We start from the raw sequence: 24353 nt of genomic DNA, 5'->3' as shown, positions 1-24353 counted from the left end.
TTTTCATTGGCTAATAGGTCCGTCACTTTAGCGAGACTTCGGCCATCGATTGGTTCACAGTGCTTTTGCCCGGTCGCGAAGGCGGGAGGTGATTCTCGGAGGGGCCGCTCGCGGAGGTTGGTTGACGGTGAGCGAATGTCGTCATGAGCGGTGGGTAGGAATTAAACGTTTGTGTTTATATTATCTAGTACTTCATAAAAACAATTGATTTTCTGTTAGAGTGAAATGTTGCTATATTCCGTAATCGCTATTTTAAAATAATTTTCGCAAATGTTCGTTTTTATGTTACAATTGTATTTAATCTTTTAAGTTTTAGTTTGTGTCCTGTTTTTTATATAATGGATATTACATTAATTAGATGATTTAATATGTCTGGTTCTCTGCCTCGGCAGGGTACTAGAAGGAGTTTCTTTGATGAGGAGGAAGCTGCAGGGGACTCGGATTAAGAGCTCCTTGGTCGTTGCGAGTGAGAGGGTTGATGGCGGCGCTGCTGCCCCCGTTTAAAGAGACAGGCTCCTCAGAAGCCCAATGTGATCGCCGTCGCCTCCACTGCGAGGGAGTGGAGGGAAAGTGTCGGGTAACTGACTGATCACGGTGGAGATACTGATAGCTGTTGTCTGTGTCCTTATGGAGAGCCGCCCTGCCTCCTTATCGTCCCGGGCCCTTTCTTGAACTGTGTTTATCAGCCGAGAGGTCGTAACCTCTGAACCGCCCCGCTTAGGATGCTACGGTGGGTAGGCATCGTCGCGTTTGCATGCCACCTTCAGAGCTTAAGAAGGCGCATCATGCACGTACTGACCTCGGGTCTGACGGTTTAGATCCTGCATTAGTGAACCAGGATACGAAGGGTCACGACTGAGGCTCGGAGAGAGCGCCGTGACAGGCTTTGAACCTCAGTTGCACGCCCATAGCCGTTGAGTGTTGAAGAGGTGTCGACATCTTCCTCCGTGCACGAGGATTTTAAGTGTGCTCATGCTACCCCTCATCACTTTTCAGATCACTACATTAGCGCACTGTAGCAACACATATTAAGTTCAATTCTTGCATTGTAGTCAATGGGTCAGCATCTGTGTACAGTACAGTATATGGAGTCACTTATGAGGTCCTTTGCTCCTTTTCCAACACTCAGGTCGGCTGACAAACAGCATCTGGTTATGCCATTTCTGCGTCTTTTCAAGTCTTAATCCAGTTTTCATGTTTAGCATCTCGCTGGCGGAACAAGCTGCTCATCTCCATTTGAAATGTTGATTTCCGCAATGTGTTAAAGAAGCGTTTGATGATGGTATTATGCCTACCTGATATTTTCTGTTAGGTTCTTGTAAAACAGGAATTGTAACTGCCTTGTATTTTGTTCTGAACTCTTCACTTATGATGATAAATGTTGAACTCTTCCTTACCTTGTAACACTTGTTTCTAAGCAGTCCCCAAGACTGATGTTTAGTAGATTATGTTGAACTCTTTTGTATGTTGCTTGGGATAAAGACATCTGCTAGGAAAACAAATGTAAATGTTCTCTTAACCTTTTGTGGAGTTGGGTTTTTGACATGATCATCTCAGCCTCAGAATGAGGAAGGGATCTCATGTCAAATAGGTCAATAAACAGATTTATTTTTGCATTTTACAGCTGTGGAGGAGAGTTCATAGTTTGTGAATTTGTACAGTGTAGATTAACAGCTATCCCTGGACCACGCTTTTTGAAATGTCATGAACGCCTCTGAACCCTAATGGGTGTGGGTCATTGCCACAACTAAACAACATCATAGAAAAACTCAGTGTTATCCAATCCCAGTTGGATAGGTAGGCAATGAGCACCTTATAAACCCTCCATGAGTACTAGTGACTCTTGGTGTAAAGGGAGATCGTGGTCTTAATGGTCATATTGGCCATAAAGTGTATATGAGATGTAGATGCTCGTGAACCCTAATATGTGAGAGTTCTTGGGCATTTCTGAGCTCCACTGTTTGAGAGGTAATCAGAAGATGATAAGAGCCTTCATAATGAATATCTATTAATTATAATTAATAATTATAATATCTATTACAATACGTATGCTGTCTACCTTTACCTATTGTATAACAACAACATTTATTTATTTTATTTATATAGCACATTTCATACAAGGGTATAGGGTATTTCTTTTGTATTTATCTATTTATATAGTGCATATTGCATGAGCTTATGTTGTTGTTAGATTGCCTTTCACAGCTACCTATTATTTCTGTTTATCTTGAACTGCTTTCACATCAGTCTTTTACATAGTGCCTTCCATATCTTATTACATATGATATACACTATCATTGTCCTTTATATATGTATCATATAGTGCATTTACATGAGTGTATTTTTATTTACTATCTTTTGCATGTACTACTTATGAATTTTTTTTTGGCTAACACCTTTATCCAAGACAACTTGCAACATTTGTTTTTCCGATTGGTCACAGTGTCAGTAGTAGGATTTTAAACCCACAACCTCAGGGTTCTAAAGTCCAAAGCTTTAAGCTCAATGCTCCACTGCCTGCCATCTATTTACCTGTCATACACTGCCTTCATCTTCTCTCCATTTATCCCTCCATCCCTATAGGCAGTTAAAGGCAGAAACAGATGACTGCAGCTTATTTTTATGCTATGCAGCAATCTTAAAATAAATTCTCCAAATTTAGTACAGGTTATGTTTTTTGTATTATAAGAAAACTTGCCAACTGTCTGAGCGTTTAAAAGAGAAGTGGGCAAAAAACTTACAAAAACTGTTATGTGACACTTTTTTATATCAGTTTGAAATGCAATTGGTTAAAATGTTGGTCTTGACAAATGTAGAAAAATTGTCTGCCATGTTTACTAGCCTTGTTTATTCTGCAGATGCACATATAGTCGGGTTTCTGATTCATTCTCAAAAAGGCCTTTTAAATTAATTAGGTGCCTGTGCTTGTTAATTTTAAAATTATGAAGGGCAAATTAAAAAAAAATGTACATTTTAAGTTTACAGTTTTTATCATATTTTTTTACTTTAAGCTCCTCAGCTTCAAAGTCATGCTTATATTTCATCTTCAGTCTTAATAGGTTAGAAAATCACTATATACATGTAACTAGTTTTTATTGTGTTTGTATTTCATCTTCAGTATTAAGTCTTTAAATAAAATTGTTATCTAAATAAATAAAATCTGTTGTTTATAATTTTAGCAAACATTTGTTTGGTATTAATAGTTTTAACTGAAGTCCTTTTTGCTTGTAATTACCATTAGGTTGAAATTCCAAGTCACTACTTTTCCATTTTTGTGGTGGAGCTTCTAATAAATCTGGCGAGAAGAGTCTATGGCATGGTCTGTACCTGACGTCTCTGTCTTTATTTATCATGGCCTCTGTGAAGGAGGAGGAAGCATGCTTTTTCTGAGATGAAACATTCTGTAGTTATGTGTCTGGTTGATGGCTTGTGACGCCACAGGAAGCTGCCTGTTTCTTATGTAGTTGCTGTTTTGGTTCCATTTCCTTTAATAGCTGTTTGATTTTTTTTTTTTTTTTGCTAGATGCATTGAGAGCACAGTAAAGAGGAGAATTTCTTTTAAATATTACTTGTATTCACTGGACTGGCACCCCATCTAGGGATTTTTGCTGCCTTGCAACCCAGTGCTGCCAAGATTGGTTCTGACCCTCCCAGCCACCCTTAACTGAATTAAGTGGGTTTTAGAATGTAAATATTTGATACATGAATACTCAGTTTTTATTTTTTTTAAATAAAGCAGATATGAAGCTAAATACATTATTTAATCATTATTTTTGAGAAAATTAAGAGTTTAAAAATTGCCATGCAGTCTCTAGTTTATTTATGCATAGTATGCATATTCTAATGTCTTAGTATTTACTTTGGATATCTATATAGCAATTCTGTGTTCATTGTACTTCACTGACGATAATTTGTGGGTAAAGTGCTCAACTACAAACAAGTTCAAACATTTTTCCCTCCTTTTTTTTAGTCTGTTTCTCCCATTTATTTGTACATATTAAACCATTGGATAATTCTGGCAGTGATGGGAGTAAGCAGGAACTTATTCTGGATTCTTTGTAATATAGCAAGCCAATTTTACATAATGGAAATCATTAAAGCATTTTAGGGGAAAGAGAGCAATAAACCATGGATGGGGCACAACTCCATTCCAAGGCTAGTGGATACACAAGACCAGTTTAGAATCACCAGTTAACTTAAGATGCATGTTTTTGAAAACTTACACTGTATGCACAGAAGTATTGGGACGCTTGACCGTTACACCAACAGGCACTTTAATGACATTGCATTCAAATACATAGACTTTATTATGGAGTTGGTCACACCTTTGCAGCTACAGCAGCTTCCACTCTTCTTGGAAGGCTTTCCACGAGATTTTGAAGTGTTTCTGTGGGAATTTGTGCCCATTCATTTTGTAGAGCATTTATGACGTCAGGCACCGATGTTGGATGAGAAGGCCTGCCGCTTGGTCTCTGGTCCAGTTCATTCCAAAGGTGTTTGATCGGGTTGAGGTCCGAGCTCTGTGCCAGCCAATCAAGTTCTTCCACACCAAGTTCCATGTCTTTAAGGACCTTGCTCTGTGCACTGGGGCACAGTCATGCTGGAAAAGAAAAGGGCCTTCCCCAAACTGTTTCCAGAAAGTTGGAAATATTGCATTGTCCAAAATGTCTTGGCATGCTGAAGCATTAAGATTGCCCATCACTGGAAGTAAGGGGCTGAGCCCAAACCCTGAAAAGCAACCCCACACCATTATCCCTCCTCCACCAAACTTCGGAGCTGGCACAATGCACTCAGGCGGGTAACATTCTTCTGGCCAAACAGAGAAGTGTGATTCATCACTCCATAGAACACATTTCTACTGCTCCACACTCAAGTGGCACTGTGCTTTACACCACTCAATCCAACGCTTGGCATTGGACTTGGTGATGCTAGGCTTGCATGTAGCTGTTCGGCCATGGAAACCCATTCCATTAAGCTCCCACCGTACAGTTAATACCAGTGGAAGTCTGGAACTCTTAAGCTATGGAATCAGCAGAGCGTTGGCGACTTTTACGCTTCATGCAGCTTAGCAGTCGTCGACCTCGCTTTGTGACTTTATGTGGTCTTCTTGGCTGAATTGCTGTTCTTCCTAAATGCTTCCACTTTCCAATAATACCAGTTGCAGTTGACTGCGGAATATCCAGCAGGGATGAACTTTCACGAACTGTCTTATTACAAAGGTGGTACCCCGAGTCACTGAGCTCTTCAGAACGAACCGTTTTGTTTCACAAATGTTTGTAAATGGAGACGGCATGGCTAGGTGCTGATTTTATACACCTGTGGCATTGGATCTGATTGCAACACCTGAATTCCATAATTAAGAGGTGTGTCCCAATACTTTTGTCCATTTAGTGCATCTCCAAGTGCATGGCAAGTGAATGAGGGATTCAATCCCAGGATGCTGGATTTGTGAGGCTGCACAGCCAACCCCCAGACATTTACAATCTGTGAAATTTTATAGGCTGCTGTTGCTATTTGTGCACATTGCATTATCCAGTTGATAATTTGATTGACTGCAGAATGTACAATATACTTTTTAGAACATCAAAGTAATTATGTTCTCTTGTTCTCCTAGAATTTATAACAACACATTTCCAGTTGAAAATGAGCATGCTGACCCTTCCTGTGATAAAGTAAAATACAATGTGAGTATCCACCTGGTCTTTCTGTAAATATATTTAATTACAGCTTTTAGTCGTGTCAGTTAAAAATATATTTTGGGATTTATTCTGTATCTTTTGAAAAACTGACCATTCGCAGTTTGTTAGTAACAATAAAACCAACCATCACTAAGTCATTCTGATCTGTCAGGCAAAATTATATGCAAATAAACGAACCTGCCAATTATTCAACACTTTAACATTTCTCCTTGCAAGAGAGAAGAGATGATGTGCTATGTGATTCTCTCCTTGACACACTTAATATCTCAATCCAAAGGCAGACTGACAGTATGACTGCCAAGACTGCTTCTTTAGGTAACAAAGTCCTGAAAATCAAAAGTTAATACAGGATGGTCAATTTCAAATTTAGATTTAATTTGATGTGAAATACAGTAGTAGACATAATTTTCAGCTTAATTTATGCCAGTATCCATCGACTCTGAAGTTGGCAGCAAGTCAGCAGAAAATACACTAAAACGTATCTGTGTGCAAATGAATTGGTGTTTTTATTTCCTCTTTTGATTACAGACCAAGAGGACAGCATGGCTGCTACTGCTGCTGTCAGTCCCAGCGAGTACCTGCAGCCCTCTGCCTCCACAGCACAGGTACCTAAGCTTGTCTTCTCAATGATTTTTTCCTAACATTCACTGAAGTTTGAAAATGCTTTTCCTGCATTTCATCGAAAACAGCAAAAATGTAATAAAAATAACAAAGGTCATTCAAAATTATTTCAGAAGTAAATTGTGTTTGGGTTCATTTTAGTCTTTCAGTCAGTCATTGTCTAACCTTCTATATCTTAACTACAGGGTCATGGGGGTCTGCTGGAGCCAATCCCAGCCAACACAGGGCGCAAGGCAGGAACAGATCCCGGGCAGGGCACACACACACACACACACACACACACACACACCAGGGACCATTTAGGATCGCCAATGCACCTAACCTGCATGTCTGTGGACTGTGGAAGGAAACTCATGCAGACACGGGGAGAACATGCAAACTCCATGCAGGGAGGACCCAGGAAACAAACCAAGGTCTCCTTACTGCGAAGCAGCAGCACTACCCACTGCGCCACCGTGCCACCCTGGGTTAATCTTAAACACCTAAATTTAATGCTCTCAGTATTTTTGCTTGGTTATTTGCTTTTGAAGTGCATCAAGACATACCCAGAATGCTTCACATATTTATTGGTTAATAGGTCATTATTGTTACATGTAAAGAATACAGTGAAATTCTTGCTAAGTAACAGGCAAAAAGCTGCCAGTCTGTGGCAGTCTGTGGTAATGAGTGAATAAACCAGGGGTTATTCAACTTGAAGCCCACCTACAGATACAAGTACAAAGCATTTGCACTAATGTCACTGTATTGCACTGAAGCATTTAAACTTAAGGCCCACAACTCTGTATCATATCATGCGCTCTCACGTGCTATCACATCATACATTGTGCAGTGCAAAAGCAAATTATTTCAGTTATGATGGCAGTAATGCCAGTCTTGGCTTTATAACAGACCAATATATTAATCCAAATCTTTCTGGCCTTTTTGATTGTGGACTGTACTGTTTTTTTATTATAATTATGCAAAAGCATAATATTTTGGCTTTTAAAAGCAGTAAAGAGTTCTTCCAGGTGATATCATGTTTTTTGTCTAACTCTAAATTACCATTCAGGAAAACAGTGAGGTAGGACCCATAAGGTTTAAATGTGTATATACAGTACTAGTAATAATTAATATGGGTTGAAAATATATAGTTTAGTAATCATTCAATGCAAATACTCTAAAGCTTCTTGTCTCTCTTTTTTTTTTTTGGACCAGGATTCCCAGCCATCTCCCTTGGCCTTGCTTGCAGCAACTTGTAGTAAAATTGGGCCCCCAGCAGCACAGGCCCCCATAAGCATTACACCTGCACAACCAACCACAAGAAGACTTCTCCCAATTAAACCAGCACCAATTGCACCAGCGCCTCCCAAAAACTACAGTTTTATTCCGGCAAAAGGAAGTGTCATCCAGATCCCTGCTGCCCTGGGCTCGCCACAGACTGCTGCTCCACTTCTGTTTACCATTCAGAACCCTGCTGTCCTTAATAAAACAAATCGCTCAAATGCCAACATCCAGTACCAGGTGGTTCCACAGCTCCAAACCACTGGTGGCCAGACGATACAGGTTGCCAGTTTGCCTCAGAGTGGACCCAGTCAGATTCAGATCATTCCTGCTACCAATCAAGCCATTATTACAACGCAGCCTGCTGCCACCCCAACAGCAGTGGCAGCTACACCACAAAAGACACTGGCCATCAAGCCTTCACAGAAGGGACAAAATACGGCCAATATCGTAAAACTACCAGGGGGCTTAACATTACCTCTAAACAACCTCATAGGTGCTGGGGAAAGTGGAACAGCACAGATAATCACAGAAGCCACTCCTGTTTCACCAACAAAAACCTCAAGGAGATCACGAAAAAAACTGGCAGTAGCTGCCACGCAGCAGTCTCCTCCTGCAGCAATGGCTGTGACGGAGCAGGTGGAAACCCTGTTGATCGAGACCACAGCAGACAACATCATTCAGGTAGTGCTTCTTTTGCTTTCTTATTCTAGAGCGTGAAACTTAAAAGCTGTGTTATGGAAATGTGTAATAAATGCAAATCTGCATTATTCAGACGTTTGGTTTCTAAGATACCTGTTTGCCGGTGACAGGGAATATGTAAATTTCAGGGATAAACGAGTTTTATTTGTGTTGTGATCTGAAGCTGTGGTTATGTGCGCTACAGTCAGTAATATCCAGCATCAATCTATTACCAACAGACATTAAAAACAGAAACGTCCACATGTTAAGTGAAAATTTCAGTTTATGATTGCGAGTTTGCAAATGCAGTCTTACAATCTAAATTTAATGCACAGTAGTGGGATGTTGAAATCACAGAACATTTCTAAATTAAAATTACTACATTTGCTGCATGCAGGATTTGCATTACGTATCAGATACTGGGATATTCCTCTTGCTTTGTGTTGATTTTCCTCACCCAGAATGATATTTTAGTATATGATAAAACAATGACAATAACATGAACATAAGGGATGGTGACAAATATGCATTTTGTACAGTACAGTAATCTGATTTAAATATTACAAGACTAAAATGTTCTGGAAAAGGTCTCTTTGAAATGAAGCGGTTTAAAAACAGTGTTTTTGTTTGGCCCTTGATTTTTCTTTTCTTTCAAAGCTGCTAAATAATGAAATGTCAGTAACCTTATTTAACTTTGTAATGTTAGGACTAACCAGCTTATTAAATTATGTATATTAATATTCTATGGTTCTCAAAGCACTGGTCAGCAGACTTTGACCCACATGCAGCAGAACCTTTTAGGCCAATTTCTCTAACACTGACACGATGATAATAAGGATGGAAGAGGATGCCATATATGTGAAAGAAAAGAAGAAAGAAAGAAAATTCGTAGTGGTCCGGTAGCTTGCACCCAAGTGTTCACCTTCTCGAATTGCATTTTGTGTAGTATTTTGTGATGGTGGTAACTGGTGACGGCTGGATGACCCCCCTAGCTTTGTCAGGCACACAGAATCCAGAAGGAACTGATTGATGTGCAGTGCTGCCCAAATCTTGTTCACCAAAAGCGAACCAAACCGGTGCATTGCATGTTCAGCCAATGGAAAGGTAGCTTTAGGGAAAGGGTCAGTGGCCTGATGTTGAGGGCCCGCTGATGTCACCCTTCATCGTAACTCCTGAATTAATACGGGTTTAGACATGAATAAGTGTGTTCACAAACTCTATATGTGCATTTGTGTCACTGTATTTCATTTTGTATAAAAAGAAAAAACATATATAAGGCATGCATGTTTAAGTTTAAAGATAAGATCTACACGCCCTTGGGAGCCATAATGCTAGCCTGTATTTAAAGCTTTACTTTGTGTACTTCTAAAATTTATTTACTGTATGTCCCATAAGATTTTTTTTTTTTTTTTTAACATGTGGACATATAAAGCTTTCATCATTTATGCAGCAACCATAGATAAAGATGATGTAATATAGCACACATCATGCCACATTTGTATTTTGCAGTCCATTATATAATTTAACTGCATTTGGAAAAAGTAAGTAAACCCATACATTTATCGGGACCATAAATACCTCGGATTAGAATCAGGTGAAAATGATCAGAGCGTCATTAGAGCAGATCCTGTCTAAACCCAGACAGGATCTGCTTATTTAAACCATGGAAATTTAGTTTGCTTTGCCCTTTTGTTGTTGAAGTGTGTGTTATCAGAATGCTGTGATCGAAAGATCTCTCTGAGGCCTTCAGAACAAAGGTTATAGATGCTAAGGAAGAGATCTTAAAAGCCCTCTGAACAACTGGAAATCAACAGTTCCACTGTCCAGAAGATCATCCACAAGTGGAAAAGATTTCAAACAATTGTCCAGGCTAGGCCACCCTCATTAAGTTCAGCCGAAGAGCAGAACCCAAGATGCTGAAAGAAATCTCCTGGGATTCCAGAATTTGATCGTGGGACCTAAGGGTAGCTGATGCCACTGTTGATGTCAAAGTGCATGAGTCAGTCATTAAGGGTACACAAATTAGATCTACATTGGAAGTGTGTCAGCAAGAAGAATATTGGGGAATGACTAAACTTTACCCATGAACACCCAGGTAAAGACCATGACTTCTGGAACAATGTGCTCTGGACAAACAAGGCAAAGACAGGTTTTTGGCCATAGTACCAGAAGACATGTTTGGCAAAATCCAAAGACAATATTTGATCAAAAGAACCTGACACCAACTATAAAGTGAGGTGGTAGAAATGTTCTGTTTTGGAGCCGTTTTGCTGCATCAGGGCCTGGGCAGCTCACCATCATAGAATCCACAATAAATTCTTCATTTTACCACAGGGTGCTTAAGGATAATGTGAGGCCATCTGTCAGAAGATTGAAGCTCAGCCAAAAGTGAACCTTGCAACATGACAATGACCATAAACATACTTGTAAACCTATCAAGGAATGGCTGAAAAGGAAGAAATGGAGGGTTCTGGAGTGGCCAAATCAAAGCCCAGATCTGAATCCCATCAAGATGCTGTGGAGGGATTTAAAATGTCACACACCTTAAAACAAATTCTACATGGAGGAGTGCGAGAAGCTTTCTCACTGTTGATGTCAAAGACTGGTAGATAATTATAGGAAATGCTGACGTGTGGTTACTTTTTTCCCATAGACAGAAATGGCAAAAAAGTCCAAATTTAAAATTTTTTTTGTTACCTTTATCAAAGGCTAATATTTCAATATGTTTAAAAATATATATCATGGGTGTACTTACTTTTTCACATGACTGTATTTGCAGTTTTGTTCTTGTGCAGGTTAAGATTTTTGCAAATTTAGTGTTCAGAATGATAGTCTCTCTCAGGATAAGCTATTTCCTTGTGAATGGAATATATGTTTCTTTCTTGCTTTTCTTTTACTTTAACTTCTGTGTTTACATAAAGCATTGGACATGTTTTAGCAACGTGACTCCTTCTTTAATGGTTTTCTTCACAAACATACTGCGGCTGCTTTTTGTACAGTTTTTATTTTTTTCAAATTGGAGATGCTGCTAAACCATTGATTTTTCTCTCCACTCCTGCATACAGGCGGGGAACAACCTTTTGATTGTGCAGAGTCCTGGATCAGGTCAGCCTGCTGTGGTCCAGCAGGTACAGCTGGTACCGCCAAAGCAGGAGCCTCAAGTGGTACAAATTCCACAACAGGCCATTAAAGTTGTGCAGGCTGCTTCAGCAACGCTCCCCACAGTCCCCCAGAAGCCATCTCAGAATGTGCAGGTGCAGACATCCGAGTCTACACAGGTAGGCTGCAGTTTTTGTATTTTAAAGGTTTTGACTGTACAGATACATGTTTGTCTACTTGACAATTTTTTTTTTTTATATACTTTCTCATGTACAAAAAAAATTTCGATTTTGATGTATCTTTTATACACCTCCCTGAGTCAGAAAATACCATGTTTGGAATTCTGTCTGTCGGTGTGCCTGTCTTTGTGTCTGTCTGTTTGTCTATCTGTCTGTGTGTGTGTGTAACTTAAGCACTCTTTCACTTAGGTCTTCCAAGTATTCAATACAAGTGTTAGGTACAAAACATACATTTCTTTCAACTTTTGAGCTATTTCCGCTACCCGGAAGTGGTGCTTTTTTTATTCATGCAGCTGCAGAGTCCGATTTACTCAAGTTTACTTTTAGAATAATTGTTCAGTATATTATTAATTTAATTTGTTGTTGATGTTTCTTTGTACATGATGTAAAAATCTAATCACTGTCTTGTGGTTTACTCCTCAAATATCCATCCCCATATCTGAGTAAATGAGAAAGTCGAGGGGAGACCACTCCCGATTTTTTTTTTTTGTTTCTGTATTCTAAACCTATATCTGCATCATTGGTGTCCTGTACTTACAAAAATAATTGGCATAAGCAGGTTGGAGAATGGCGGCACAGTGGTAGCGCTGCTGCCTCGCAGTTAGGAGACCTGGGTTCGCTTCCCGGGGCCTCCCTGCGTGGAGTTTGCATGTTCTCCCGTGTCTCGTGGGTTTCCTGCGGGCACTCCGGTTTCCTCCCACAATCCAAAGACATGCAGGTTGGGTGGATTGGCGATTCTAAATTGGCCCTAGTGTGTGCTTGGTGTGTGGGTGTGTTTGTGTGTGTCCTGCGGTGGGTTGGCACCCTGCCCAGGATTGGTTCCTGCCTTGTGCCCTGTGTTGGCTGGGATTGGCTCCAGCAGAACCCCGTGACCCTGTTCGGATTCAGCGGGTTAGAGAATGGATGGATGGATGGGAGGTTGGAGAATGTTATAAACAGTCTATTATTTATGCATTAAACTAGCAAAATACCAGCGCTTCGCAGCGGAGAAGAAGTGTGTTAAAAATGTTATGAAAAAGAAAAGGAAACATTTTAAAAATAATGTAACAGTTGCTTTCTATTCGTTTGCATAAGCACAGTCCTTCAACAGCAGTTATTTAATGTTAGCTCAGACCAGGCACTTAAAAGTTTCTCTCGCACTTTTGCTGAGTTTGTGCCAAACACTATTCTATCTCTGACCATCTCATCTTCGTTTGCATAAGCACAGTCCTTCACCAGCAATTTTAAAAACGCCAACGGCAGCGTGTCTATAAACTTAATTTAAACTTATGGTTTACACCGTGCTTTGTTTCCACAGTAGCTGCACTTATCAGTATGCTTGTATGCGTCACTCACTTCATATTCTTTTCCTGCCTTCTCAATTGTGTAATGCATTTTTTGTTCAGTGCTCTTTGGAGCTCTTCCTTGTTCTCTACGTACTACGTTCACAGTCAGTTCACGTGAGCCGCTCTCGTGTGATCTTGCGATGTCCACAGCTTTATTTAATGTTAGCTAAGACCCGGCACTTAAAAGTTTCTCTCGCACTTTCGCTGAGTTTGTGCCAAACACTAGACCATCTCATCTTCGTTTGCTTAAGCACAGTCCTTCACCCATGAATATTTACCTTATATGGGCAGGCACTCAATTACGTGGGAGGCGTGATGATGCCGGACGCAACTCCGCCTCACACGGCGACCGAGCTGCAGGCTATGGCCGTATATATGGTCGAAAGTAGGTTCCAGTTATGTACTTATGCATAGAATTTCGAAATGAAACCTGCCTAACTTTTGTAAGTAAGCTGTAAGGAATGAGCCTTCCACCTACACGGGAAGTTGGAGAATTAGTGACGAGTGAGTGAGTGAGTCAGTCAGTGAGGGCTTTGCCTTTTATTAGTATAGATAAATACATTGGGTTTGAATGGCCATAATAGTGGTTGTAACCCAAATTGACGACAGAGATAGCATCTGTATGGACTTTGTCTGTCTGTGGATCAGAGATTTTTTTTTTTTCTGACAGTCAGAAGACATGAAAAAATGTTGATTGATTAAATTTAATTTGGAACTTTGTGACAGAATGTGAGTGTACAATTATGTCTGTCCTGCAATGGACTGATTTTTCATACCGTCAAGTTCTTCTTTTACACCATAAAAAGGAAAAGGGCTTGCTAATGAAGCAGTGGGTGGATCATTAAGTAACGTATGCCACTTAAAAACGGCACTACATCCGTCATAAAATGTTCATTTTGGTATTGTTTTCAGCTTTCCCTTAGTCTTACTCCGTGCTCACCGGTGCACACCATCAGTCATGCGTCTCTCTGGCTTACAACTTCGCTTTTGAATGTTCCATTGCTTGCTTGGTGGGGATTTCTCCCCTGTGGAGTCTTCACATTGCCAGAAACTTTGGGGCATATAGACAAGGATATGACTCGATCATAAATTATTACTCGGGCTAACAGTAAAATCACATTATTGAATATATTCATTTTCTTCTTTTTTCTTGTTTTGATCTGCTGATTAAAAATACCTATTTTTTTTTTATATATCACACAATCTAACAGCAACATAAAACACAAAGTCTTAGTTCAAAACAGTTAAAACAAGGTGCAGACTCTCACATGGGTGTAAGACCAAGAATTGTACACCGAATGTATCAAGGGTACGTTTAAATTTCAGTGTTTCAGTGACGAAATGTGTCTCGGAATAAGCCGTCGCAGACAGGGTAGGCAGCATTTATCTTGATAGCTTCTCATTTTGCCATCATGATTTTTTTTTATTTCTGCCCCTGCCTCTATTGGGTGTATGGTCAGTCTGGCAATGACGCTGAAAAATCTAAGGGATGGAAGTGGGAGCAACAATAGAGTCATCCAGAATACTGTTGGAAAAGCCATCATAGGGACAATTGGTGATCCTTCGATTTCAGATGTGATTCGGGTGGCTGCTCCATTGAAAGCTGAACCACACAAAAAACAAACCGCACTATTTTATGACAGATGCTTTACCGTGCTTCATATTTTACTACTGATATATAAAGGGGGGTGTGGGCTTTCCCAACCATCAAGATGTAGTTTCTTGTAGTGGAAAAGAGGCGAAAACTTAAAGGCCATACGTTGTTTTCATATTTATTATATCAACAGGAGAGGTGCACATTTTGACTGGCCATTATTCAGAATGTCCATTTTTCTCATTTTATGCAAAATTGGCAAATGGTTAATAAGTTTAAGATTTATTTGAAGACTAGCTGTCCCCTGTGTCTCCATCCCACATAGTAGTGAAACAGGACAAACTTTAAAAAGCAATGCAAAAATTAAAAATATAATTTGTGTTGAGAAAAATTTATATTGATGGCTTTCGTATCCGAGGGCCTTTTGATATACGGTATTTTTGGTTTTGCTGTCAGGGGCGAGGACATGTAGGTTTCTTGTGGAACTAACCTGGGAGAAAGTGATGTAGAACTGACCATGCGAGAAGTATAATAAACTAAGATCAACCCCTGCTAACTTGAGTGTCAGTTTGTGGGTCTCATTAATTGACATTGTAAAGCAAAGCTGTGTTCCCTTGAATTGAAAGGGCATGTCTATTGCAATTAGAGGAATGCGAGTGATTGAAATCCCCTGGCCAATGCCACATCAGACCAACTCAAACGGAGGCTGGCGCATGAGTGAGGAGGGCCCCCTCCACTTCCCCCTCCCCTCAGCCCACAGGCCTTCTCTCTGATTCGAGCGAATAAATCGCTTATACAACCGAACTATGATAAGAAGAGAATGAGAGAAGTCGCAAAATCAACCAGAATGTTCAAGCAAATTATAGAAAAAAACCCTGATCTAAATCCGTTAAGTGGTTCTCTCGTGACAGACAGACAGACCGACGTTAGATTTTATATATATTATGCCTAAAATGTGTGCCAAATGTGTATATTCTCATCTAACAAGAGCTGTACAAACTTAGAATGTGTGCATTGTCTAGCAATTGTCAAGTACATGTCTGGCTATCTGGTGACAATCTGTAGAATGCCAGGATCTCCTTTTTCAAGATCATATAATCTTTGGCTGCCCATTCTTCAAAATCAAAGAATGCCTGTTGTGCCGCCCCTGTTTGGAAGGGAGGCACAATTTGATCCCATTCTTCAAAGGGTCAGTTCTATCTGGCTGTCGTTCACTCAAATATTAAAATATAAACTTCAGGGTCATCATGGTATCACAATGGGATAAGCACCTGGGATGATCCCACTCTACAGTAAGAGCTTTCATGCCAGTGCCTCACACTTCTGTGAAGTCCGTTTTGTTTTTTATTTTTTTTCTCGTTTTTTTAAGTGACAACCTGGACTTAGTTGCCTTTTTTGTTCCTCCATGTGGCATTTCACACCAAAGAGGTCTGGTTGTGCCTACTGTTGCTCCATCCTGCCAATTACTCCAGGTGAAGGTACAAAAGGAAGAAATGTTAACCAGACAAAGGGTTAGGTTACTAGCCGGTAGCTCTGTTTCATTGTGGTGTTGAAAAATGGCAAAAAAGTAACATTTGCAAGTACAAAACTGGTACCAAGCCAAAAACATTAAAGTACCGTTTGAAGAAGCTCTGTCCCCTCGCCAAAGGTTCTGGAATGAACACCAACTGCCCTTGGCTTTTAAGTTTATATATTACCACCCAAGAACAGGCATCACTTCTGGGCAGAAGCAGAAGTGTGTCACATCCTCCAACCAGTGAGCCATGGACAGTGTGCAGAAAAGAGGAAACGGTGATTTTTGATGGCGCCCCCTGTCAACTCGGGCTAGTATTGTTTACTTTCTGTAAGCCCTGATAACGTCCCTTATGCACATATATTTAACACAATATTGTGATTTAATGCAAAACGGAATCATCTTTTTAAGTTATTGCCATTAATTGGGTGATAAACTTAATAGAGGCCACTACATCATGTTACTGTCTCATGTCTAACACGTGAATCCATTTACTTGTAACCTTTTGACCTAGACATATCGTCGTTCATCGGTTTGCTTGTTAGAGTGTTCCAAGCAGATATTTCTTTTTTGATGTTTTTCTAGCTATTGCTTATCAAGCTACTGTTTAATGGCATTTCCTACATTAAATGCACATATACATCCTCAAAACAGCTTCCTGTGATCCTGAAATGAATTAAGTAGGAGTCTGTCTGTCCCAGAAGCATTGGTTATAAGGCAGAAACCAACAAAGGACAGGATAGCAAGGTGCTTCCATTTACACAGACTGGCTTTCACAGGAACAATTTTGAATTGCAGAATAACCTAATGTAAGATGAAAATCAGAGTACTGGGTCAGAGCCCATGCAGATACAGTAAGATTATGCAAATTACAGAAAGATGGCAGATGAATTCAGGATTTTGGATCCATGAGACAACAGTAGTAAACGAACCACTGCTTCTTATTACTTGCTGCCCTTATGTTTTATTAATGACTAGCAAAATACCCGCGCTTTGCAGCGGAGAAGTGTGTTAAAGAAGTTATGAAAAAGAAAAGGAAACATTTTAAAAATAACCTAACATTTGCTTTCTATTTGTTTGCATAAGTACAGTCCTTCACCAGCAAGTTTAACTCCGTTACAGCAATTTTAACTCTGTTGCAAAGTGATCCGAAGTCTCGTTTATACCCCGCGTCTTCTCATTACACTTGTATCCCGCGAATATCGTATTCCTCGTAGGCATGACAAATGCCAGTGGCAGAGTGTCTATAAACTTCATTGAAACTTACGGTTTACACCGTGCTTTGTTTAAGCAGTAGCTGCACTTATGAATATGCTTGTATCCGTCACTCGCTTCATATTCTTTTTGAGTCTTCTCAATTGTGTACTGCGTTTTTGGTTCAGCGCTCTTTGGAGCTCTTCCTTGTTCTCTGTTTACTGCGTTCACAGTCAGTTCACGTGAGCCGCTCGGAGTACATGCATCGAAGGTTCTCAGCTGTGCTTGTGGTATCTCGTGCGATCTTGCCATGTCCGCCGCTTTATTTAATGTTAGCTAAGACCCGCCATTTAAAAGTTTCTCTCGCACTTTCGCTGAGTTTGTGCCAAACACTAGTCCATCCATGACTATCTCATCTTCGTTTGCGTAAGCACAGTCGTTCACCACGAATATTTAGCGGCAGCGTGTCTATTGGATTGCTGCCGACGGACTGACTTATATGGGCAAGCACTCAATTACGTGGGAGGCGTGATGATGCGGGACGCAACTCCGCCTCACACGGCGAACGAGCTGCAGGCTATGGCCGTATATATGTACGAAAGAAGGTTCCAGTTATGACTGTTACGCGTAGAATTTCAAAATGAAACCTGCCTAACTTTTGTAAGTAAGCTGTAAGGAATGAGCCTGACAAATTTCAGCCTTATACCTACACGGGAAGTTGGAGAATTAGTGATGAGTCAGTCAGTCAGTCAGTTAGGGCTTTGCCTTTTATTAGTATAGATGCGTGACCATGTCCTATTCAAGCAGATCCTCTACTTTAGTGGGAAAGTAACTAGAGGGAAAAATAAGAATATGGCACTAAGTGCAAAAAGATGACACTTGTATAGAACTTGGTTATAGTCCCAAATTCATGCATAGAATTTTAGAGGGATTTAGAGTATTTTCAAAACCATGAAAAGAGTATTCAAAATCAACACGGCCTAGGTCCAGGCTCAGAACGGAGCTCAGGTTCCAAGACACCGTAAAGCAGTTTTACTAAGCATAGTGTCACCATGACATCCAGTGCATAGGGAAAATGCCTAAGTAATATACTGTATATTTTACACAAATTACAAATGTGGAAAATGTAGCTTTTAAAGTCTTCACACCCATATGTCAATTATACCCATCAGTTATTGGTATAATTGACAAGACCACAAGGTATCACCTCATACTGAGCCAACTTTCTTGAGGACTTTTCATAAAAAGTGTTTTACAAGGAAAAATCACGTTATTTAATCTGTTGTTGCTGCATACGTTTGGCACTTTGCTGTCCATATCAATATTTTCTGTTTATGTTGCCTATCATGGAGTCCAAGCAAGCTTCTTATACTTTTAGGCCCATCTGTGCCAGTGTGTCTGTCTGCTAATACTGCACCCATTCAGGTTGTTTTGAAGCCGTCTACTATTAATTGAATTGTTAAAGGTTTTCATTTTTCTGCAGATTACCTTCAATACACTCTGTACATTTTTTTTATATTAAAACCTAATACCAGAAATCTTAAGAACATGTAAGTACCAAACATCAGGAATTTAGCAATATTTCAGGTATGGTTTCTGGGATAAACTCTTAATACTGACTGCTGTAGATTGATGAGACCATAATGGAGCTTGATCCAAATAAAATCAAAAGTGTTAGACTGTTTGAAGCTGATTTGTGTCATAAAACAGAAGAACAAATTATAGGAGGTCAGGATTTAAGCATCACCAGGAACAACTTATATTATTAATAGGTTTCATACTGTAGTTTGTTACTTACACTTTTTTTAATTCTCTTCCCCAACAGGTCCTCATCAAGACAGCATCTGGTGAGTGGCAAGCTGTTCAAGTACAGGAAGCCATGATGTCCCCAACCTCCTCTCCAACCAGTTCTGGTGGATGTGGCACAGCAATGAGTTTGTCCTCGGGGAGCAGCAAGAAGGGAATGTCTGGAGTACGGAAAGAGAGGACCTTCCCAAAAATTGCTCCTGCAGGAGGATTAATCGCACTCAATGCAGCACAGCTCACCACAGCACAGGCTCTCCATACTATAAATATAAATGGTGTTCAGGTGCAGGGTGTGCCTGTCACCATTACAAGTGCAGGAGGTAAGCATGTACCTGTGTCCTCTGTGCCGACAGAATGAGTTCTGTGCATCTAAGGATTTGAGAACCTGAAAGGTGTAGCTAAATATTATGTGTTTGTCACCACTTTTATTGGTCATTTGAGTTTTACAAAATAACTTGATGTTCCTTTCATTTTCTTATTGTTTATTTACTTTGTAGTATTTATTTAATATTCCCTTTGGCCGCCTTCTCCTACTGAAAACATGTTTTCTGCTTTTTTCATTCATGCATCCATTTTCTAACCTGCTCATCTAGTTCACAGCCACAAGGAGCCAGTAACCGAAGTTTATTGTTTCTTGATAGTCAGTTTCTCTGTATATGTCGCCATCTTCATATTTTTGTATAGCCACAAAATCTGTAGGGCGTTAGTATGTGAAATATATTTAGATTTTAAGCTGCTAACCTATTTCTAAAGTCTCTTTCAATTATGTCTTGGACTCGTAACCAGGACAACAGCACTTGACTGTGCAGACCGTCTCTGGAAACAACTTGACAATCAGCAGCCTGAGTCCACCACACAGCAACCAGCTGCAAGTAGAGCATGCACTAGCTCTAGAGATCCAGCCAGGGGAAAAAAAACGACGCATGGCCTGTACTTGTCCCAACTGCAAGGACTCAGAGAAAAGGTGAGTGTTTACCATTTGAGGGTTCGATTTTTAATTCTAGCTCTTTTGTTCTCTTTCTTCAGTATCTATTTCCCACCTTTAGCTTGAGGCTGAGCTTCATTAAAGTCCATTTCACACTCCATATTCAATTTTCTTTGTGCTGAATCAGGAGATGATTAGTTAGTTTGTTTCATTCTCCAGTTAGTTCAGTGGTGTTTCACACAGCAACCTTTCAAATGAACCAGAAATAGTAATAAATACCCCATCTTCTTTCATTGGGCAGAAGCAGTTTTGCCCCTGAGAATAATCATTGTGCAGAGTTGACGAGAGCTGCGTTTGGGCACCACCAAATCTGCAGTAATTATTTGCTTTGTTTACCAAGCAACCCTCTGTTGAATAGAATGCCTATGATCTGAAAACTAGAAAAGTACATGAATTTGATGCACTACTCTGCATGCTATAGATGGGATATGTTTCAATTAGGCAACTCTACAAAAGATAGCTAGCTCTGCCAATGGCATACATTGTTGTTTCTCAATTTCATTTAAACAGGAGATGTAACGGGTGAATTTCTTTTCGCATTACATTGTTGCACATTTACTCTCCAATGTTCTATTATATGAATATTAGCTGTGTAAGCCTGTGCTGTAAAAAAGCACAAGATCCTAGAAACTGTTGAAACTGTCAGAAAAAACAATTGAAATGTAGAGATGTCAGGTAATTGAAAGAAACTACTCTGGGAATCTCTCTCCTAGGAGGTTTCCTTTTGCAATTGTGCTCTCATCGTTTCTGCATTAGTGGCTAAGTGACTGTCTTTCTTCAGAGGTTTCGTTTTGCCAACGTGCTCGCCTCAATTGTGCAATAGCGGCAGGAGGAAAAGTTAAAGGGATACCGTTTTGCCAATGTGCTCGCCATACCTCTGTAATTGTGGTTAAGCAAGTTACTCTCTCTTCAGATGTTTCGTTTTACCGACGTGCTGGCCTTGCTTTTGTATCCTCGGAAGTTGAGCCCTTAGCCCAGCTAACTTCACGTCTTGGTTCTGGGCTGGACAGACACACACACTTCCACGTGTAGATATTTAAGATATAATATTGTGAACGCTGGCCCGGACACAGGCAGATGGACAACATAGTTCCACCACACACTATTTATTTACACTATTTACAAATTACGTGCAACCCAAAACCCCAGTGCCTCTTGCACCGATTCCCCAAAGTCCAGGGCTCACAGTCTCTGTGCCTTTCTTTCCTGGCCGCCTCCAGTCCTCTCTCCAGCTCTGTCCACTTCCACCCGACATCCACTGCTCACTGAAGGGAGGCGGCCCCTTATATATGATTCCCGGACGAGCACCAGGTGTTCCCGGCATTCTTCCCTTGGCCACGCCCCAGCATGGTGGAAGTGCCGGCTGTCCTCCCGGCAGCTCTCCGGGTGTCCTCCAAAGTCTTCCCCCCGGCACTTCCTGGTGTGGCAAAAGTGCTGGGCTCCCGGGATAATCAGGCACTGGGGCGCCGCCTGGCAGTGGCCACGGGTCCCTACAGGGCTGGGCTTCCAAGCCCTCTACCCGAGGCCTCCAGCATAACCATGACGGACGCCCCCTCTCGGTCTGGAGGAGGCACAAGCCCTCCTCTGGACCACACAGGATATACCGGCATCGGGGCGCCGCCTGGCGGTGGCCACGGGTCCCTACAGGGCTGGGCTTCCAAGCCCTTTACCCGAGGCCCCCAACATAACCAGGACGGACGCCCCCTCGCGGTCTGGAGGAGGCACAAGCCCTCCTCTCGTCCTCCTGGGCGTCCCGGCCGGGGACCACAATATATATCTTCTTTTGGATCTTGATCTTTGTTTGTCCGCGAATGAATTAGAAGAAGAAACACTTGATGGCAGTAGAGAGACAGCTAAAACATAGGCATTGCATTAACACTAGAATTACCAGAGCCTACGAAAAAACTCGTAATTCCGTCCCACCTTAAACTGCTTCTTAAATCCCTTCACACCTCTCCTCCAGCGCCCTTTGTCTTCTAAATGTGCTGATAAAGAGAAGCCGGCTATTCCATCCCCCCACCAATTTAGAACGTGCACGAACTTCTCTCAACTCATGCCTTGATTGAGTATCTGGGAGTGAAGTGGAGTTTTAGAGTGAAATAATAGATCGTTGTTTGGAACACACGCATTTCATGTCTGTTCCGTTTCTACAGTAATCTGTGTCAACACATTGTTAAAACAGAAACTTTTTTATATTCTAGTAGTAGATGACAAAATGTAGGCATAAACTATATAATGTATGAAGCCTGAAGTCCAAATAGCAAAGAAACATTTTCACAAGAATAACACAATTGCACTTTTATTCAAACATATAACTGCAGAAACAAAAAGCCGCCTTAACATGCAACATTGACAGCAGTTTACTGTAACTGACTCCGTGGCTCAATAGACTCAGCCCCCGCTTGGGAATCAAGGGGTCGGGTTCGATCCTGCGCCACTCCGTTTTGAGAAGTAAACTGCTCTTGTCTTACTGTTTTACAATAAAAGCATACATTTGATTTCAGTCTGTAACAGCCAGTGCAGTTTATGATCCTTGTAAAGGTTAGCTTTTTTTCACTTTTCACTCTCTCAGTCGCGTTCAGAATCAATCCATACAACCCCATCTGACACGGCTGTTTTCACTACACCCCGGTTCTGACACACAAACGCTGGCGAAGCTGCCTTCTTCGTATCTCACCGTCACTTGCTTTTCGTCTTATTGAGTGTTCCTGCCAGTCCCGCATGTTGCTGTATGCTTTTTCTTTTGTACTACAGGACATGCAGAGGAAAGAATGGTAAAGACCAGTAACTTCGGCGCTATATGCAATCATCAGACACTCCCCATCTGCCCGTGTCGTTCAAGCACAGGAACATATATTAGTGTAAAAGTATAACAAAAGTGCACTTTTATTCAAGTGCACTTTTTCCATCGCCTTTTCCTGTAAGAAGCAATGTACACACTTCTCTCTATGCTGTGGTTTCTATTACACACCTGAAAGAAAGAGACAATATATGTGAAAATATAATCGCACTAATGCAATATTATTTGAAAACGAACAGCGTCAGATCGGGTGTGAATTTATGCAAGAACTGGAAATTCTCTGATGGGACCTTCCCCAGGGAAGAAAGTACAGTGTCAGGTGCTCATTCAGTGTAATAGAAACCATAAGCACAGAGAGGTGTGTACACGGCAACAAGTACACGTGTCGTAAATGTAGGAAGGACGGTCCTTGGGTGTGTGGGAACTGTTAATATTTGAATGTGATGATTTTATATAGCACGGAATGAAAATCTGCACTTCTTAGCATTGCACCATGCAAGGTGTCGTATCAATCGCCTACTGTAACTTGCTTTCTTTTTCTTCGGTTATACAGGTAGTTTTGAATAAAAGTGCACTTGTTTTGTTTGAGAAATGAAGTGTCTGCATGCACTTTTCGTGGCATTACACGTGTATTTTTGAGCATGCCAGTTTGAGCAGTATAAAAGTATTGAAAAGTATAACAAAACAACGGGCAGATGGGGAGTGTCTGATGATTGCATATAGCGCCGAACTTACTGCTCTTTACTATTCTCTCCTCTGCGTGCCCTCGAGTACAAAAGAAACAGAATACAGACGCGCTATACTGTAGCTCTGCGTTGTACCACGATGCATACTAACGCCCCCCCACCTGGTTCTGACACACAGACGCTGGCGAAGCTGCCTTCTTCGATCTCACCGTCACTTGATTTTCTTTTTATTCAGTTTTATTGAGTGTTCCTGCCAGTCCCGCATGTTGCTGTATGCTGGATAGAGAGAAGTGTGTACACTGCTTCTTACAGGAAAAGGCGATGGAAAAAGTGCACTTGAATAAAAGTGCACTTTTGTTATACTTTTACACTAATATATGTTCCTGTGCTTGAACGACACGGGCAGATGGGGAGTGTCTGATGATTGCATATAGCGCCGAAGTTACTGGTCTTTACCATTCTTTCCTCTGCATGTCCTGTAGTACAAAAGAAAAAGCATACAGCAACATGCGGGACTGGCAGGAACACTCAATAAGACGAAAAGCAAGTGACGGTGAGATACGAAGAAGGCAGCTTCGCCAGCGTTTGTGTGTCAGAACCGGGGTTTAGTGAAAACAGCCGTGTCAGATGGGGTTGTATGGATTGATTCTGAACGCGACTGAGAGAGTGAAAAGTGAATAAAAAAAAAAAGCTAACCTTTACAAGGATCATAAACTGCACCGGCTGTTACAGACTGAAATCAAATGTATGCTTTTATTGTAAAACAGTAAGACAAGAGCAGTTTACTTCTCAAAACGGAGGGGCAGGATCGAACCTCGCCCCTTGATTCCCAAGCGGGGGCTGAGTCTATT

General features: G+C 40.9%; 1 protein-coding gene across 4 annotated transcripts in view; it reads left to right on the top strand.

Moving 5' to 3' along the window:
• Nucleotides 1-59: 59 nt before the first annotated feature.
• sp2 (sp2 transcription factor) overlaps nt 60-24353 on the top strand; it is a 33244-nt gene continuing 8950 nt past the window's right edge. Inside the window, exons 1-9 of one of the 4 annotated variants that reach the window (XM_039739503.1) lie at nt 60-150; nt 3242-3319; nt 3524-3673; nt 5615-5684; nt 6228-6304; nt 7515-8264; nt 11327-11539; nt 19051-19351; nt 19818-19995. In XM_039739503.1, the coding sequence (XP_039595437.1) occupies nt 6242-6304; nt 7515-8264; nt 11327-11539; nt 19051-19351; nt 19818-19995 (1505 nt within the window). In that variant the 5' untranslated portion in view covers nt 60-150; nt 3242-3319; nt 3524-3673; nt 5615-5684; nt 6228-6241. Of the gene's footprint in view, nt 151-392; nt 731-3241; nt 3320-3523; nt 3674-5614; nt 5685-6227; nt 6305-7514; nt 8265-11326; nt 11540-19050; nt 19352-19817; nt 19996-24353 lie in introns of all 4 variants that reach the window. The other 3 variants (XM_039739502.1, XM_039739501.1, XM_039739504.1) reach the window with 3 other exon arrangements.

This window comes from Polypterus senegalus, chromosome 17, assembly GCF_016835505.1.
Source record: "Polypterus senegalus isolate Bchr_013 chromosome 17, ASM1683550v1, whole genome shotgun sequence".
In the NCBI taxonomy this organism is placed as follows: Eukaryota; Metazoa; Chordata; class Cladistia; order Polypteriformes; family Polypteridae; genus Polypterus; species Polypterus senegalus.
Note: the sequence above shows the minus strand (reverse complement) of the source record. Positions and strands in the feature narration are given on the sequence as shown.